The sequence below is a fragment of the Prionailurus viverrinus genome, chromosome D1 (assembly GCF_022837055.1).
Source record: "Prionailurus viverrinus isolate Anna chromosome D1, UM_Priviv_1.0, whole genome shotgun sequence".
NCBI classification, from domain to species: Eukaryota; Metazoa; Chordata; class Mammalia; order Carnivora; family Felidae; genus Prionailurus; species Prionailurus viverrinus.
In genome coordinates this window covers 66,988,728-67,008,624 of record NC_062570.1, presented here as the reverse complement: position 1 = coordinate 67,008,624, position 19,897 = coordinate 66,988,728, and the positions used below count along the sequence as shown (strand labels likewise).

At 36.5% G+C, this 19,897-nt stretch overlaps 1 protein-coding gene across 6 annotated transcripts in view; it reads left to right on the top strand.

Annotated features, from left to right (window-relative positions):
- SBF2 (SET binding factor 2) overlaps nucleotides 1-19,897 on the top strand; it is a 501,522-nt gene that overhangs the window by 72,324 nt on the left and 409,301 nt on the right. For 3 of the 6 annotated variants that reach the window (XM_047877109.1, XM_047877110.1, XM_047877107.1), the window contains exon 1: nucleotides 5,557-5,650. The exons of the other annotated variants lie outside the window; for them this stretch is intronic. In XM_047877109.1, the coding sequence (XP_047733065.1) occupies nucleotides 5,572-5,650 (79 nt within the window). In that variant the 5' untranslated portion in view covers nucleotides 5,557-5,571. Of the gene's footprint in view, nucleotides 1-5,556; nucleotides 5,651-19,897 lie in introns of those variants that run through there. 6 annotated transcript variants of the gene reach the window in all.

Below are 19,897 nucleotides of genomic sequence, written 5' to 3'. Positions count from 1 at the left end.
CAGTCTTAGAATTTGGTTTTTGTTTTGCAGGACAGGAAGTCTGATTTTTAAGAAGAGTTGAGCAGAAAATATAAGGCTTGAATTATCTATGCTGTAGTTCTGCTCAAAGGTGAGCTTTGAGTTGGAAGTTAAGAGATGCAAAAGAATATGGATTTGTGAAGGGGAGACCATTGTAGGCGAGGGACATGTTTAATATATTTGGGAAGAAGATATCTGGTATCTGTATTTGTTGAAAGGCCTGGTTGATTTGTAAGGCACAGGTGGCTAGATAATTGAAAACATGGAGATTTTTCTGCCTTCTCTTTTGTTGACTTAGGGTTAGGGAAGCCATTGATAGGGACATGTTGAAAGAGTTGTAATCAGAAAGGTGTATCATGCTTGGTTGCATTGTGCAACAAATAGGAATATCTATTTTGAGAATGTTGAACACGGTGACCTTTGCTGTTGTTCGATCAGTAACTTTTCTCCCTAGTTTAAAAATGTTCTATTTAAAAATTCTTATACTAAAACTAAGTACCTGTCATACAGTAATCTTGTTTTCAATAGGAGGGAAATTTAAACAGCACAAAGTGATACAGCAAGTCATAGTAGAGAAGAATTGTGTTAAATTTGCTATTCTCTTTTCATTCTAAAAGGGTTAATATGTTTTAGATTCTGCTAACTAATATGTGTTGTTAAGCTGTTTCTAAGAAATTTGGAATTCTCATGTGGGAGTATTTTTTTCTGCTGTACTATGAACAGAGGCTAAATATTCTGTATATAATGGTAATACATTTCTAAAATACTTTGAAAGGCACAGATATACAATTATACTGCAGAATTTTTTTTAAAAGTTGCTTCTTTTTCTCTTCCCCCTATTTCCCTCTACAGAAGAAAGAAGTTCTTTCTTCTTCTACCTCTCTTTCATTTGCCAGGTTGCTATTTTCTCAGTATTACAAAATAAGCATGTCTTTGTAATCTTGAGTTTGGTTTAAGATAACTTTAACCAGTGCAGAAAGGTCTTTTATTCTATATCATACAAAATAACAATAGGCAGTAGCCTGGAGTTCTTTGCCAGAAGACAAATTATTGAGGTTTAGTTTAAATTCATATAGTTGAAATGAGTATAGTTTTCCTAGGAAGGTAATCTATCTGGAAGAGACTTTTTTGTCTACAAGCATGGTTTTATGCCCTCTAGTGGTAACATGTGTATATTTCACATTTTCTGATATTTGTTCATCATGGATAGAATTTTAGAGCCAGAAGAGACCTAAGATCATTTTTTGGTGGTAGACCAAGGTTCAGAGAAATTAGAGAATTTTCTTAAGGTTGCTAGTTAGAGATAAAGCTAAGACAGGCCTGAGATCTCTTGATAATCTTTTTTTTTTTTTAACAAAACTTAATTGTGTATATCTGTGAGGACTTTCTAAGATTATTTATTGTGGGAAGATAATATTTTGGGTTTTTTCCTGTTTATTCATATTACTGTTGATATCTTTAATGTACTAGTGTTTTGAGATAAGAAAGTGTTTTGGACTTAAAAGAGTGACTGACACAGAAAGGAAATGGAAAACATATTTACCTTTGAGAAGACACAGTAGTTGAAGGATTACTTGTGGGAGATGGTTGAACTTATATTTATCGTGTTACATTTAGTACAGAAAATATTAATGATTGTGTCTCTGGGCTAACCCTGGGATAGGCTAGTTCTTTCAGTAGGGAACAGGAGAGAGCCAGTGCCCTAGAACTGCATAGATTTACTAGGGTCATATACAAGGCTCAACATCGTTCTATGTTGAAAGAAGAGTTGGTTCTGGCAGTTCCCGTTCATCCACCCTGTCAGGCAAGCAGTAAGCTTCAAGGACAGAGAAATTTTAAGTGATCCCAACGTTTGTTAGAAGAAGGCTACAGAGTGGATGATAGTGCCCTGAGAAGAGGTTTGGAGCCAGTTGATATCAGGACACCAGCCATTGGTTGAGAAACATTTGAGTATTAGATTTAGGATGACTGGGATTCACATTTGTGGTCTGCCACTCATTTATGCAGTGTGACTTTGGAAATATTACCTGAAATGTAAGTTTATTTCATTACGTGTAAAGTGGAGATTAGTATTTTGATTTCATAGGTAGGTAGGATTAAATGCCTCATGTATAGTAACTGCACTTAAATGTTAGTTGGATCTGGATCTGAGGGTGACTGACCTGAGCAAAAACAAAACCACTGTTCTAGGGAGACTGGGATTTTGAACAACTATTTCCACATAAGAAAGAACTTTCTAATAATGTGGGAAGTAGTGATTTTGTTTTCACTTAGAGATGTTTAAGGCAGAGGACTAACAACTATTCGGGATTATTATAGAAAGTATTCAAACATTGAATTGTTATAATTTAATTTAATCATATGATTTATGAAACTCATAAGGAGAATGACAGTTTACTAGGGGCCCTTTGGTGGCTCAGTTGGTTAAGGGTCCAACTTCGGCTCAGGTCACAATCTCATGGTTCATGGGTTCAAGCCCTGCATGGGGCTCTGTGCTGACAGCTCAGAGCCTGGAGCCTACTTCAGATTCTGTGTCTCCCTCTCTCTCTGCCCCTCCCCTGCTCACTCTCTGTCTCTCAAAAATGAATAAAATGTTAAAAAAATTAAAAAAAAAGAAAATGACAGTTTACTGCATGTACTTATATTTTTACTCTATTATTCTTTCAGCCTGATGCCTCAGTATTGCTTCTTTTAGCCCTTCCTTTCTCTTTGAATAATTCCTTTAGCTGATGTTTAAGGGTAAGTCTGCTAGTGCCAAACTGTTTTAGTTTTTTTTTATGTGAAAACATCAGGATTTTCCCTTCATTCCTGAAGGATAGTTTTGCTGGAAATTGAATTCATAGTTGACAGTTTTTTCTTTCAGCTCTTGAAAAGTATTATGCCACTTCCTTCTGACCTCCATGATTTCTGGTGAAAAATTTGCTGTCATTCTTTTATTGTTATTGGTTTTATTCTAGTGGCAATGTAGTCTTTCTCTCCTGGCTTCTTTTAAGAACTTTTTCTTTTTAGTTTCCAGAAGTTTAATTATGAGGTGTCTTGGTGTAAATTTCTTTTGAGTTTATCCTGTTTGAGGTTCACTCATCTCCTTGAATTTTTTGTTGGCTTTGCAAGATTTGGGAATGTTTCAGCCATTATTATCTCTGAATACACTTTCAGTTCTACTCTCTCTTCTCCTTCCAACACTCCAGTGTTGTGAACACTAAATATTTTGTTATGGTCCCATGGGTCCCCTGAGACTCTGTTCTTTATGTTTTAGTTTATTTTGTCTAGTTCAGATTGGGTAAAGTCTACTGATTTATCCTAAATGTCAGTAATTCTAACCTGTGCAATATCTAGTGTACTATTGACCCCATCCCCATCCATTGAGATTTTTATTTTGGTTATTTAGGGTTATTTAGGGATTATTTATTTATTTTGGTGGGGTATTTTATTTTTTGGTTTTAGAATTTCCTTTTGATTTATGACTTCTCTTTCTTTGCTGATATTTTCTAGTTTTTCATATTCCAAGAGAATTTGTGATTGATTGTTGATGAATTTTTTGACAGTGCTTTAAAATCCTTGTTAGATATTCTAGTGTCTGATTCATGTCTGTGTTGACATCAGTTGATTGTCTTTTGTCATTCAGGTTTTGATTTTCCTGGTTCCTTATATGATGGGTGATTTTTTAAAATTATATCCTGGACATTTTGGCCATTTAATTAGTCATTCTACTTAGATTTAGCACATGGAACATAGTCTAATTTTGTGAGTTGTTATTCTAGTGGCAGTTTAATTTTCAGAGCTTTTGAAGTGTTATTTTGGTCTTTTTGGTTTATGTGGTTCTCCATACTGGTTCATACTGGTGCTGCCTGCCATGGCAAAAGTGTTTCACAGGCTAGGATGTTTGATGTTTCTTGGTTGGGGAGATTAATCTCCCCACAGGGCCTAAAATGTTGAGTTGATTTTTTTTTTCTTCTTTCAGTATCTTAAAGATGTGATTCTACTGTCTTCTGGCTTGCATTGTTTATAAGAAGTCTGCTGTCATTCTTATTTTTGTTACTCTGTATAGAATGTGTCTTTTTTATTTGGTTTTTAAGATTTTTGCTTTATATCTTTTTAAAGTAATTTAACTTTAAAGTAATTTGACATGCCTTGGTATAATTTTATTTATTATTATTATTATTATTATTATTGTATTTGGAGTTTGTTGAGCTTTGATCCCTGGATTTATAGTTTTCATCAAATTTAGAAAAATAAAATTTCATCAGATTAGGCTGTTATTACCTCAAATCTTTTTCATTTCCTTTCCCCTTTGGGGACTCCTGTTACATGCATATTAGGCCAATGAAAATTATTCCACAGCTCATTGATGCTCTGTTCATATTTTTTTTTCAGTCTGTCTTGTGTTTCATTTTGGAGAGTTTCTATTGCTGTAACTTGTTCACTGATCTTTTTTTTTCTGTAGTGTCTAATTTATTAATTTTATCCAGGGTATTCTTCATATCTATTCCTAAAAATATGCATCATAGTCATAATAACTTTGAATGTCCTTATCTACTAATTTCATCTGTGTTGATTTGAAGTTTGTTTTGGTTGACTTTTCTTTTCATTATGGCTCATATTTTTCTGCTTCTTTTCATGCCTGGTGGTCTTTGGCTAGATGTTAGACATTGTGAATTTTACTCTGTTGAGTGGTGAATATTTTTATGTTCTTGTACATAATCTTGAATTTTTCTGAGATGTAATTAAATCACTTGGACATGGCTGATCGTTTTAAGTCTTGTTTTTCATTTTTTTTAAGGTGGGTCCATAGCAGCATTTAGTCTAGGACTAATTTTTCCATACTACTGAGGTAATACCCTTCTGAAATTTCTTCCTAAAGCCCAAGGAATTAAGACGGTTACTTGCACCTCCCCTACCCCCCCCCCCCCCCCCCCCCCACTTCCCAACCCTTGGCTGTTGAGAACACAAATTGTTCCTGCCTTTTGTGAGCTCTGGAGAATCACTCTCTCTGTTCCTTTTATGTGGTTTGTTCCCTGGCCTCAGGTGGTACTAATCAAGTATTTAGGGGAAGACTCAGGGAGGTCCTCTGTGGATCTCTGGACTTCTCTCTTCCTATTAGTCTCTCTTCTCATTGGTACTGTGCCCTGTGAACTCCAACCTTCTTGTCTTTTCTTGGCTTTCAACTCTCTATTGCTTCAGCTCAGGGAGACCGCTGGACTCTGCTTGGATTCCTCCTTCCTGCAGTCTGGAAATGCTCACTAAGGAATAAGCTATAGCAATTGTCGGGTCCACTTAATTTGTTTACTTTCTCTCAGGGTTCAGTGTCCTTTACTGCCTGATGTCAGTGTCTAAAAACCATTGTTTCACATATTTTTGTCTGGTTTTTAGTTGTTGCAGGTTGGTGGGTTAATTCAGTCTTTGTTATTCACATTTTGGATGATGTGGAAATCCCTAAATCAGTGATTTAGACAATTTTATTATGTAGCCAGTGGGAGAATCATTTAATGATTTTGATCAAGAGGGTTAGCATGATGACCTTTGACTTTGCAGAGCCTATTTCCATACTGCCAGATGCTTGAACATATTGGAGTGAAGAGAAACAGGAATCAGGGAGGTGATGAGCCTGCTGCTGTCATCCAGATGAAAGATGGTGAGAGTGTGAACTCCTTGGGTGATTGTGAATGATGCTGGTGAGAGGGCACATTTGGTAGGTATTTGGAGATACAGACTTGAGAAGACTTTCTTTTAAACATAGTGATTTGCACCCATATAGTTTGTACAGTATTTCAGACTGCCTGTAGTTCTTTATTCATTGCTATTAGAGAAGACATTTTATTCAGTAAGAAGATGCAATCTCAAGAGCTTTACAAAATGCAAATCATATGTTTAGTTTTGATTTTAGTTTGTACTCTTCTATCTTTGATTTTTATTTTTTTAAAATTTACACCCAAGTTAGTTGGCATATAGTGCAATAATGATTTCAGGAATAGAATCCAGTGATTCATCTCCTACATATAACATCCAATGCTCATCCCAACAAGTGTTCTCCCTAATGCCCCTTGCCCATTTAGCCCACCCCCACTCACAACCCCTCCAGCACTCCTCAGTTTGTTCTCTATATTTAAGAATATCTTATGTTTCCCCCCCCCACCCTGTTTGTATTTATTAAAAAAAATTTTTTTTAATGTTTATTTCTGAGACAGAGAGAGACAGAGCACGAGTGGGGGAGGGGCAGAGAGAGAGGGAGACACAGAATCAGAAGCAGGCTCCAGGCTCTGAGCTGTCAGCACAGAGCCCGACACGGGGCTCGAACTCACAAACAGTGAGATCATGACCTGAGCCAGAGTCGGTCGCTCAACTGACTGAGCCACCCGGGCGCCCTGCCCTCCCTGTTTTTATATTATTTTTGCTTCCCTTCCCTTATGTTCATTTGTTTTGTATCTTAAATTCCACATATGAGTGAAATCATATGATATTTGTCTTTCTCTGACTAAATCTTCTATTTTTCTTAATCTTGACATTTATTCTCTAAATCATTGAATTTATACATTATCAATGAATTTTGAGTTTAATGGAGACTGAGGTTGTGTGGCTATTGTCGATTTATTATTTTTAATGGTATACTTTGTTCTCTATGTATTCTGTTCAGTTTTAAATGCATTCTTTTTCACTTCTGTAAAAGCCCCAGGGCTCTTGGCTAAGTTTAACTCTGGAAAAAAAATAGTTTGTGTGTTCTAAATAAACCTATTGAATAATAGGAGATTATACTGGAAAAATCAGAAAATCACATTACATTCCTACCTAAATTTTTGAATAACCACAAAAGGCTTGTTTCAGTTGAAATAAACAGACTTCTTTGATTAAATACTAAATGGATCAAATATGAAAGCTTTTTGTGGAATGATTTCCTGCATGCTTTCATTTCAGTTAATGAACAGTATTCCTTTTCCTTATCCTTTGAAAATTGGTCTTTACTGACACAAATAGATCTACTTATTTTGATGAGTTTCAATTTTCTAGTTGATTATTTTAGCATTATAACACAAGTCTTCTGGTGAATAAGTAAATAATATTTAACAATTTTCATTTGCTAAAAAGCATATTTTGTAATTCAGGGATGGGAAGTTTGAGACCTAAAAGTTGAATATGACCCTCATATTAATTTTACCTATTAACAGGTAAATTAAGTTTCTGTTGGTTAGCTTCTACCCTATTAAAGATGAGTAAGTCAATTATATATACTTGGAAGGTCAGAATTTCTGATTTTCTGGCATTGTGCTTTTGCTTTTGTCATTTACCCTGAGATGATATTCTCAGTGAAGGAGAGAACAGGTGGTGGCACAATGCTGAAGTTCCAGGCAGATTGTTTTGGGATAGAATGCATTACGACTGTTACCAATGTCAGTAATGTGTATATAGCATGTTTTGACTGAGATGTTTTCCAAGTAGAAATTTTGACTCCAGTTGGTAGATTAAAACCTACTCCATAGGTAGATTAATCAGACCTATGCCAATATTAATGAAGTTTTTTGGAAAATATTTTCTGAAGAAACTTCTTGAACAATTTGTTAGTATAACACAAATAATTTCCATTTTTCAATTTTTGGTGTTTTTTTACTGAAATTGTTTTTATTGAGAATTTGTTAATACCCATTAAATTAACTTAAGATAGTCACATTTTATGATATGTATGTATATGATATGATAGTTATATTTTATGATATGACATAATATATCCTAACTAAAATACAAAAACAAAAAAAGTGATATACAGTGGGTAATAGAGGTAGGATGTAGAAAGTGAATGTGCTGTGCTGACTAAAGAAATTTCACAGAGATGAAGCTTGAGTCTGAAATACCTTTGTACAGATATGTGCTAGTATCAAACATTGTTTTAAAAAAAGATTTATGTATTTTGGGGCACCTGGATGGCTCAGTTGGTTGAGTATCTGACTTTTGATTTTGGCTCAGGTCATGATCTCGTGGTTTGTGAGTCTGAGCCCCACATCGGGCTCTGCACTGATGGTGCAGAACCTGCTTGGGATTCTCTTTCCCTCTCTTTCTCACCCTCCCCACTCTTCCACAAATAAATAAATAAATAAGCTTAAAAAATTAAAAAAAAAGATTTACATGTTTTATTCAAAAGTAATTTCAATAAATCAAGAGTCCTGCGGTCACCAGAAGACCAATACGAAGCTTCACTGTTAGTGGTCCAGTTATCAAGAGAAGCCATTTTCTACAATGTATCAGTTAGATCAGCCCAATCTCAAATATTATATTCAGCTTGGAGTACTACTCAGACAAACTGGCACATACTCATTTTGTTATAATCATCATGGTTATCATCATCATCAACAACATTTACATATAGCGTTTACCATCTGCCAAACACTTGTTGACATACATTACATATTTATTAATTTCTTTTTTTTTTTTCACAAGAACTCTAAGACATAGGTAATAGTATCACTTTTTAATGATGGGGAAAAAATGAAGCACGGAGAGGTAATGTGATTTTCCCAGGGCCACATAGCAAGTAAATTTGGAACTAGATTAGGATGCAGGTAGTGTAGATCCTGAGTCCATGTTCTTTTCTTTTTTTTTTTTTTAAAGTTTATTTATTTTGAGAGGGAGAGAGAGAGAGAGAGAGAATATGAGCATGTGTGAGACAGGGAGGGGCAGAGGGAGAGGGAGATAGAGAATCTTAAGCAGGCTCCATGCCCAGCATGGAACCCAACGTGGGGTTTGGTCGCATGACCCTGGGATCATGACCTGAGCTGAAATCAAGAGTTAGATGCTTAACTGACTAAACCATCCAGGTGCCCCCTGAATCCATGTTCTTAACCATGTAAAATAATATCAAATTGGGATCCATGGGATAAATTGGAAATATGTAGAGTTGATAAAGAAGATTGGGCCAATGGAGAGAGGCATACAGAAGGAGGCAGGGAACAAGATTTTTGTTAGCTCTATTCAAAGATTTGAAAGACTGTCAAGTAGAAATGGGACTGAATTTATCCTGTATCCCAAGAATGTTGACTGTGACCGGTAGCTATTCTAGCAAAACAGATTTTTTCTCAAGTTTTCTTTCATGTCAGCAAATCAAATACCTGTTAATATAATGAAGTATTTATTACCAAATGTTTCAGTTTTCTAGGGGTGCTATAACAAAGTACTACAAATTAGAGGTACCTTAAAACAACAGAAATTTATTCTTTTACTGTTCTTGAGACGAGAAGACTGAAATGAAGGTGTAGGCAAGGTTGGTGGTTGCCTGCAATCCTTGGCATTCTTTGACTAACACCTGCAACTCTATAGTCTCTGCTTGTGTCTTCACATGGTGTTTTCCCTGTGTGTTTATCTATGTCTCCGTTTATTATTACCGGGACACTTGTCATTGGGTTAGGGCCTACCCTAATCCAGTATGACCTCATCTTAACTAATTGTATCGTCTAAGACTGTATTTCCAAATAAGGTTTCATCCTCAGGTTTCAGGTAGACATGAATCTTTGGGATACAGTATTTAACCTGGTAAACCTAAAAACTCAATACATTTCCTGTCTTCTGGGGGTTTAGAAAGAGTTTTATTTTATTTTATTTATTTTTTTTGGCATTTCAAAATATTATTTATTTATTTATTTATTTATTTTTTATTTATTTTTAATATATGAAATTTATTGTCAAATTGGTTTCCATACAACACCCAGTGCTCATCCCAAAAGATGCCCTCTTCAATGCCCATCACCTACGCTCCCCTCCCTCCCACCCCCCATCAACCCTCAGTTTGTTCTCAGTTTTTAAGAGTCTCTTATGCTTTGGCTGTCTCCCACTCTAACCTCTTTTTTTTTTCCTTCCCCTCCCCCATGGGTTTCTGTTAAGTTTCTCAGGATCCACATAAGAGTGAAAACATATGGTATCTGTCTTTCTCTGTATGGCTTATTTCACTTAGCATCACACTCTCCAGTTCCATCCACATTGCTACAAAGGGCCATATTTCATTCTTAGAAAGAGTTTTAAATTATTCAAATTCATCTAAAGATATCTATTTTGTGTTGAAAAACCAAAAGTTACATATAGAGAGAACCAGAAAAGAGAGAGAAAAAGAACTATTCTTAGATTTAAACAGACACAATTATCTTCTCAGTTTTAATTCACGTATTATATTTAGTGTCATTTTTGAAATAAAAGAATGTGATAGATTGATTATGGTAATATAAATAGCATAATTAAATATTTTATATATCAGTTTCTCAGAAAGATCTTCTGCTATGATAATCATCCAAAGATAAGATAGGCTGCCATGAGATATTGCACATTTGTGTCACAATACCTATACAAACACAGACTAGAAGGGCAAATAGAGAAATATAGGGGAAATATAGAGAAAACTATTACAGGAGGAATGTATACACTATAGAAGAGTTATGCTAGGACTCTTTCATCCTTCCATAGATTATGATAGATTCCATTGAGTATAAGCAAAAAAAATTTTTTTAAATTGTCAAGTTAGCTAACATACAGTGTAGTCTTGGCTTCAGGAGTAGATTCTCGTGATTCATCACTTACATACAACATCCAGTGCTCATCCCAACAAGTGCCCTCCTCAGTGCTCATTACCCATTTTCCCCATTCCCTAAACTCCCACCACCATCATTGCTCAACTTGTTCTCTATATTTAAGAATCTCTTATGGTTTACCTCCCTCTCTGATTGTATCTTATTTTTCCTTCCCTTCTCCTATGGTCTTCCGTTAAGTTTCTCAAATTCCACATATGAGTGGAATCATATGATATCTGTCTTTCTCTGACTGACTTATTTCACTTAGTAATACCCTCCAGTTCCATCATCCACGTTGCTGGAAATGGCAAGATTTCATTCTTTTTCATTGCAGAGTAGTATTCCATTGTGTGTGTGTGTGTGTGTGTGTGTGTGTGTGTATACACATATATATGTACATGTCTGCCTTTGGAGACAGGTCAAGAAGAAGTTGCTGTGGCTGAGGTCGAAGAGGTTGCTGCCTGTTTCTCCTTTAGGATTTTGATGGTTTCCTGTCTCACATTTAGGTCTTTTATCCCTTTTGAATTTATTTTTATGTATGGTATAAGACAGTGGTCCATTTTCATTCTTCTGCATGTTGCTGTCCAGTTCTCCCAGCACCATTTGCTAAAGAGACCCTTTTTTTCCGTTGGATACTCTTTCTTGCTTTGTCGAAGATTATTTGGCAATATTTTTGTGGGTCCATTTTTGGGTTCTCTATTCTATTCCATTGGTCTATGTGTCTGTTTTTGTGCCAATATCATACTGTCTTGGTGATTACAGCCTTGTAATACAGGCTAAAGTCTGGGATGGTATGCCTCCAGCTTTGGTTTTCTTTTTCAAGATAACTTTGGCTATTTGGAGTCTTTTGTGGTTCCATACAAATTTTTGGATTGTCCTAGCTCTATGAAGAATGTTGGTGCTAGTTTGATTGGGATTTCATTGAATGTGTAGACTGCTTTGGGTGTATTGACATTTTAACAATATTTGTTCTTCCAATCCATGAATATGGGATGTGTTTCCATTTCTTTGTGTCTTCTTCAATTTCTTTCATAAGCTTTCTATAGTTTTCAGTGTCTAGATTTTTCACCTCTTTGGTTAGATTTATTCCTAGGTATTTTATGGTTCTTGGTACAGTTGTAAATGGGATCGATTCCTTGATATCTCTTTCTGTTGTTTCATTATTGGTGTATAGGAACACAACCGATTTCTGTACATTGATTTTATATCCTGCGACTTTACTGAATTCATGTATCAATTCTAGCAGGTTTTTGGTGGAGTCTTTCAGGTTTTCCATGTAGAGTATCATGTCATCTGCAAAGAGTGAGGGTTTGACTTCTTTGCCAGTTTGGGTGTCTTTTATTTCATTTTGTTGTCTGATTGCTGAGGCTAGGGCTTCCAACACTATGCCAAACAACAGTGGTGAGAGGGGATGTCTCTGTTGTGTTCCTGATCTCAGGTGGAAAGCTCTCAGTTTTTCCCCATTAAGGATGATATTAACTGTGGTCCTTTCACGGGTGGCTTTTATGATGTTAAGGTATGTTCCTTTTATGCAGACTTTCCTGAGGGTTTTTATTAAGAAATATACTGTATTTTGTCAAATGCTTTTTCTGCATCTATTGACAGGAGCATATAGTTCTCCTTTCTTCAATTAATGCAGTGTATCACATTGATTGATTGTGAATATTAAACCAGCTCGGTAGCCCAGGAATGATCATGGTGAATAATTCTTTTAATATACTGTTGAATTCGATTTGCTAGTATCTTGTTGAGAATTTTTGCATCCATGTTCATCAGGGATATTGGCCTGTAATTTTCCTTTTTAGTGGGGCTTTTGTCTGGTTTGGGAATCAAGGTAATGCTGGCTTCATAGAATGATTCTGGAAGCTTTTCTTCTGTTTCTACTTTTTGGAACAGCTTGAGAAGAATAGGTATTAACTTTGCTTTAAATGTCTGGTAGAATTCCCCTAGGAAGCCATCTAGCCCAGGACTCCTATTTGTTGGGAGATTTTTGATAACTGATTCAGTTTCTTCTCTGGTTATGGATCTGTTCAAATTTTCTGTTTCTTCCCTTTCGAATTTTGGTAGTGTGTGATGTCTCTAGGAATTTGTCCATTTCTTCTAGGTTGTCCATTTTGTTGGCATATAATTTTTCATAGTATTCTCTAATAATTGTTTGTATTTCCATGGTATTGGTTGTGATCTCTTCTTTTTTCATTTGTGATTTTATCAATTGGGTCCTCTCTCTTTCCTTTTTGAGAAGTCTGGCTAGGGGTTTATCAATTTGTTTATTCTTTCAAAAAACCAGCTCTTACATTCATTGATCTGTTCTACTGTTTGTTTGTTTGTTTGTTTGTTTGTTTGTTTTGGATTCTATATTGTTTAATTCTGCTGTAATCTTTATTTTTTCTCTTCTTCTACTGGCTTTGGGCTTTCTTTGCTACTGCCTTTCTAATTCTTTTAGGTGTGAGGTTAAGTTGTGTATTTGGGACCTTTCTTGCTTCTTGTGATAGGCCTGAATTGCAATGTATTTTCCTCTTAGGACTGCTTTTGCTGTATCCCAAAGGGTTTGGACTGTCGTGGTTTCATTTTCATTTGCTTCCATATATTTTTAAAATTTTTTTAAATTTCCTGGCTGACCCATTCATTCTTTAGCAGGATGTTCTTTAACCTCCATGTATTTGGGGGCTTTCCAAATGTTTTCTTGTGTTTGATTTCAAGTTTCATAGCGTTGTGATATGAAAATATGCATGGTATGATCTCAATCCTTTTATATTTGTTGAGGGCTGTTTTGTGACCCAGTATATAATCTGTTTTGGAGAATGTTCCATGTGTACTCTGGAAGAATGTATATTTTGCTTTAGGATGAAAAGTTCTGAATATAGCTGTTAGGTCCATCTGATCCAAAATGTCATTCAGAACTGTTGTTTCCTTGTTGATTTTCTGACTGTGCTGGTGTGGAGGAGAGGCCATTTGGTTCACTCAGTGTCAGTCCTCCTCTAATAGATAAGCAGTTGCCAGGCACAGTGGGGTGGGGTTTGGTGTAAGTGGGTCCCACCTTCACTGGGGGCCGCTGTCCTGTTCTCTGAAGCCCTACCATGTTGGTGATGGGCAGAAAAAAGGCCACACCCTAATATCTCCTCCCCTGACCAGTGTCTCAAACCATGGTGTTCAAGCAGCCCTCACAGAGTAGCGGGTATGGTAGGCTTGTCCTGCCCCATAGTCTCCCGTGCCTCCCAGGCGCTTGGCTGGGATTCAAACCCCAATGCCTTAAAGTATCCTGCTCCAGGCGACCCAGTTCTGGGGTAGCTCCACTCTGCCCAGCTGACAACGGGCCTCTGGCTGGCACCTGCAAGGTCTTTTGTCCTTGAGGTGGGAGGCAATAAGCCCTCTTCCCATAGTACTCAGGGAAGGGACTGTTGTCTCTCAGTGCGCCCTGAGATGCCTACCATCTCCCTCCCCCCAAGTAGGCACACATGGCAGTGGCTCCATTCTGGAGAAAGTCACGCACTTTTGAAATCTCTGAGCTTTAGCTCTAAGGCTGTTTGCAAAATAGCAACTGGCACTCTCTGTATTTCTCGTTCCCCAGTTTGTGGTCCAGAGATGTTTTCCTCTTGTGCTAACTCAATAGTGCAATTTCACAGCTCCTCTGTCTTTCTCTCCCTTTTGTCTCTCCCTTCCAAAGGGAAGGTTCCCTCCCTTCCCTGCCTTGCAGTTTTATCTGCCCCACTTTTCATACACACACCTTGATCCTGCCAAGCTGTCTCCATCTACCTGTGGAGATTTTTCTGTCACTCTGCAGACTAATTTCCTGGGTGTTCTAAGTGTCCCCAACTCAATATAGCGGTGTTTGAGGGATGAGGGAAATCCTGGTCTCCCTGCTTCTCCACCATCTTAACTCCTCCCTCTAGGCAGAATTTAAAGAAGATATAGTTCTCCTGATTGTCTTAACTCTGATAACAGAAGGATATAAACACCATGGCAATAAAAATAAAATTTTCATCACTCTAAAAAGGTCTCTAGCATGCTTTTCATTCAAATCAACCCTTGATACCCATTCCTAGCCCTGTGCAAGCACTGATCTCCTTTCTATCACTATAAATTAGTCTTCTGCAATTTCATAGGAATGGAATCCTGTGATATATAGTTATTTGTGTTTGCTTATTTTTTAATTTTTCATGGTTATTTATTTATTTTGAGAGCGAGTGTGCAAGCAGGGAGGGACAGAGAGTGACAGGGACAGAGAATCCTAAGCAGGCTCTGCTCTGTCAGCACAGAGCCCAGTGTGGGGCTCCAACTCATGAATTGTGAGTTCATTACCTGAGCTGAAATGAAGAGTCAGATGCTTAACTGACTGAGCCACCCAGGTACTTCTGTGTTTGCTTCTTTTGCTCAAAATAATAGAGATTTGTCCATGCTCTTGCATATATCAGCAATTTTTTTCCCATTTAGTGCTGAATAATATTCCATTGTGTGGATATACTGCAGTTTATTATTCATTTACCTGTTAATGACCCTAAATATTCATGGTTTTTGATGCTATGGCATATGGTATTTTTATTTTAATTTTTATTCCTAGCATATAGAAATATAATCAATATTTTATACTACTACTTTTTTTTAAATATTTTTTTTTCAACGTTTATTTATTTTTTTGGGACAGGGAGAGACAGAGCATGAACAGGGGAGGGGCAGAGAGAGAGGGAGACACAGAATCGGAAACAGGCTCCAGGCTCTGAGCCATCAGCCCAGAGCCTGACGCGGGGCTCGAACTCACGGACCGCGAGATCGTGATCTGGTTGAAGTCGGACGCTTAACCGACTGCGCCACCCAGGCGCCCCTATACTACTACTTTTTGACATCTTGCTAAACTCATTTATTCTAGTGCCTTTTAAAAAAATTTCTGAGGATTCTTTATGAGTTGTTTACAAATAAAGATAGTATTCTTTCATTGCACTACTTAGAACTTCAGTACAATATTGAATAGCAGTCATGGTAATGGACATCCTTTTTTTGAATTTTAGTAGGTAAACATCAAGGCTTTAATCATTAAGTATGATGTTAGCCATAGGCTTTTTATAAATATTACTTATCATAGAAGAAGTTGTATTTGTGCTTCACTGAGTTTTTTTTTTTTAATTTTTTTTTTTCAACGTTTATTTATTTTTGGGACAGAGAGAGACAGAGCATGAACAGGGGAGGGGCAGAGAGAGAGGGAGACACAGAATTGGAAACAGGCTCCAGGCTCTGAGCCATCAGCCCAGAGCCCGACGCGGGGCTCGAACTCACGAACCGCAAGATCGTGACCTGGCTGAAGTCGGACACTTAACCGACTGCGCCACCCAGGCACCCCCGAGTTTTTTTTTTTTTAATTATGAATGCATATTATATCTTATCCAGTCCTTTTCTGCATTTATTGAGACAGTTATAAAGCTTTCCTTTTATTGTCTGTTAATATGATTTATTTATTTATTTTAATGATAGTACCACATTTTCTTGATTTCTATAGCTTTTTTATGTCTTTGAGCCAGGAAGTATAAGTCCTCTTCTGCTCAATTTGATTCCACTCCCTGCAGTTTCTTCAGTGTGGGGGCCTAGATTACTCCAACAATTTTAGTCTTTGTTGCAGAAGTATTGTCCTTGCTCTTCCATCTTCAGCTGCTCTTTTCAAATTGGCCATTCAGCTTGTGGGCTATGTTGGGTTTCTCTTGTTTTCGTGTCTGCTGTTCTTAAACCATTATAGTTGCTTCCTTCTGACTTCTGCACAGATGCTGATACTTTGCAGACTTTGCGGATGTTAGTAGTTTTCCTCCAAATGCACTATTTTTGGAGACACCTTTTCACCTAGTTTTGTTATAAATGTTGTCCATGAGATTGGGTTGTGCTATCTTTTTTTTTTTATTGTGATTAAAAACATAACATAAAATTTACCATCCAAAATATTTTTAAGTGTATGGTACGGTAGTGTTAACTACTATATGTATACTATAGCACATTATTTTGCAACATATCCCTAGAACTTTTTCATCTTGCCAAACTGAATCTCTTTACCAACTGAACAACAACTCTCCTTATCATGCCTGCCCCCAGCCCCTGGCCACTACCTTTTACTTCTGTTTCTAAGAGCTTGACTACTATACATACGGCATTATAAATGGTATCATGCAGTATTTGTGGTTTTGTAACTGACTTATATTACTTAGACTAATGTCCTCAAAGCTCATCCATGTTGTAGCATATGACAAGATTTCCTTCTTTTTTAAGGCTGAATAATATTCCATTGCATGTATATACCACATTTTCTGTATCCATTCATCTGTTAATGGTTATTTTGGTTGCTTCCACCTCTTGGCAATTGTGAATAATGCTGCAGTGAACGTGGATGTGCAAATATCTCTTTGAGATCCTGTATTCAATTCTTTTGAATGCATACCTGGGTGTAGGATTTCTGAATCATATGGTAGTTCTATTTTGTTTGTTTGTTTGTTTGTTTTTGTGGAACTTCCATAAGGGCTGTACAATTTTACGTTCTAGTCAACAATGCCCAAGGGTTCCATTTTCTCTGCATCCTCACTAATGCTTTTTATGTTCTGGAATTTTGATAGTGGCCATCCTAATTTGTGTGAAGTGATATCTCATTGTGGTTTGGTTTTGCATTTTTCCAACGATTAGTGATGCTGAGCATCTTTTTGTATGGTGTTGGCCATTTGTATCTCTTTTTTGCAGAAATGCCTTTTTTTTTTATTGGGTTATTTGGTTTTTGTTATTGTTGTTAAGATGTAAGAATTCTTTATCTATTTCAGACATTAACCCTTTAACATGTGCAGATATTTTCTCCCATTCTGCAGGATACATTTCCTTGTGTTGATTGCTTCCCTTGTTGCACAGGAGTTTTTAGTTTTGATGACTGTTTTTGCTTTTGTTGTCTGTGCTTTTGATGTCATATCTGAGATATCATTGCCAAATTCAATGTCATGAAGCTTTTCCTCTATGCTTTCTTCTTAGGAGTTTTATAGTTTCAGGTCGTAAAGTAGGTCTTTAATCCATTTTGAGTTAAGTTTTGTATATAGCATAAAATAAGAGTCCATCTTCATTCTATCACAGGTGGATATTTCAGTTTTCCCAGTAGCATTTGCTGAAGAGCCTATTCTTTCCACCTTAGCAGCTTTGTTAAAGATCTTTAAAAAATATTTTTTTTTAACGTTTATCTTTATTTTTGAGACAGAGACAGAGCATGAGCAGGGAAGAGGCAGAGAGAGAGGGAGACACAGACTCTGAAGCAGGCTACAGGCTCTGAGCTGTCAGCACAGAGCCTGACGCAGGTGTCGAACTCATCAACAGCGAGATCATGGCCTGAGTTGAAGTTGGATGCCCAACGACTAAGCCAGCCAGGCGCCCCAGAGATCATTTGATTTATACATGAGGGCTCTCTATTCTGTTTCATTGGTCTTTATATCTGTTTTCATGCCAGTTCAGTTGTACTATTTTTATGCTGCCTGTTATAATTAATTAATCATTGAGGAATAATTGATATATAACATTATATTAGTTTTAGATGTACAACATAATGATTCAATATTTATATTCATTATTTTTTGAAGAGAATCTTTTTTTTAAGTTTATTTATTTATTTTGAGAGAGACAGAGACAGTGTGAGTTGGGGAGGGACAGAGAGAGAGGGAGACAGAGAATCCCAATGCACACTGACAGTGCAGAGCCTGACGCAGAGCTCAAACTCGCGAAACTGTGGGATTATGACGTGAGCCAAAACCAAGAGTCAGATGCTTAATCGACTGAGCCACCCAGATGCCCCAGTATTTACATTCATTGTGACATGATCACCACAATAAGTCTATTTCTTGTGAGAATTTTTAAGATTAACTGTCTAAGCAACTTTCAAGTATTTAATATAGTATTATTAACTGTAGTCACCATGCTGTACATTATATCTTCATGACTTATTTATTTTATAACTGGAAGTTTGTATCTTTTGACCCCCTTTACCCATTCCTCCCTTTCACCCCCCAGCCTCTGGCAAATAATCCAATCTGTGTATCTATGAGCTTGGTTTATTTTTTAAAATTCTAAACATAATTAAGGTCACATGGTACTTGTTTTTCTCTGACTTATTTTACTTATAATACCCTCAAGTTCTATCCATCTTATTGCAAATGGCAAGATTTCTTTCTTTTTATGGCTGAGTAATATTCCATTACACACACACACACACACACACACACACACACCATTTTCTTTATCCATTTATCTGCTGGTGGATACTCAGGTTGTTTCCATATATTGTCCATTGTAAATAATGTTGCAGTGAACTTGGGGGTGCATATATCTTTTTGAGTTAGTGTTTTTATGTTTTTCAGATAAATGCCCTGAAATGGGATTGCTGGGTCATAGGGTAGTTCTATTTTTAATTTTTTGAAGAAACTCCATACTGTTTTCTATAGTGGCTGCACCAGTTTACATTTCCACCAACAGTACACAACATTTCTCTTTTCTCTGTATCCTTGCCGTTTCTTGTTATTTTTGTCTTTTTGATGATAGCCATTCTGACAAGTGTGATGTGATTCTTCTTATAGTTTTGATTTGCATTTTCCTGATGATTAGTGATGTTGAGCACCTTTTCATGTACCTTTTGGCCATCTGTATGTCTTTGCAAAAATGTCTGTTCCAATCCTCTGCCCATTTTTAAATCAGATTGTTTTATTTTCTGTTGAGTTGCATGATTTTTTATATATTTTAGATATTAACCCCTCACCAAACATATGATTTGGAAATATTTTCTCCCTTTTTCATTTTCTTGATGGTTTCCTTTGCTGTGCAGAAGCTTTTTAGTTTGATGTAGTCCCAGTTTATTTTTGTTGCCTTGGCTTTTGGTGTCAAATCTAAAACAAGTCATTACCAAGACTGATGTCAAGGAGCTTTCTGTATGTATTTTTTTCCAGGAGTTTTATGTTTTTTAGGTGTTATGTTTAAGGCTTCAATCCATTTTGAGTGGATTTTTATGTATAGTGTAAGATGTGACCCAGTTTCGTTGTTTTTGCATGTAGCTGTCCAATTTTCCCAGCATGATTTATTGAAGAGAGTGTCCTTTTCCCTTGGTATATTCTTGGCTCCTTTGTTGGAAATTAATTGACCATGTATGCATAGGTTTATTTTGGGGTTCTTTATTCTGTTCTGTTTCATTGATCTATATGTCTGTTTTTATGCCAATACCATTTTGCTTTGATTACTATAGCTTTGTAATGTAGTTTGAAATCAGGGAGTGTGATGCCTCCAGCTTTGTTCTTTATAATGATTACTTTGCCTATTTGAGGTCTTTTGTGGTTTCATACAAATTTTAGGATTGT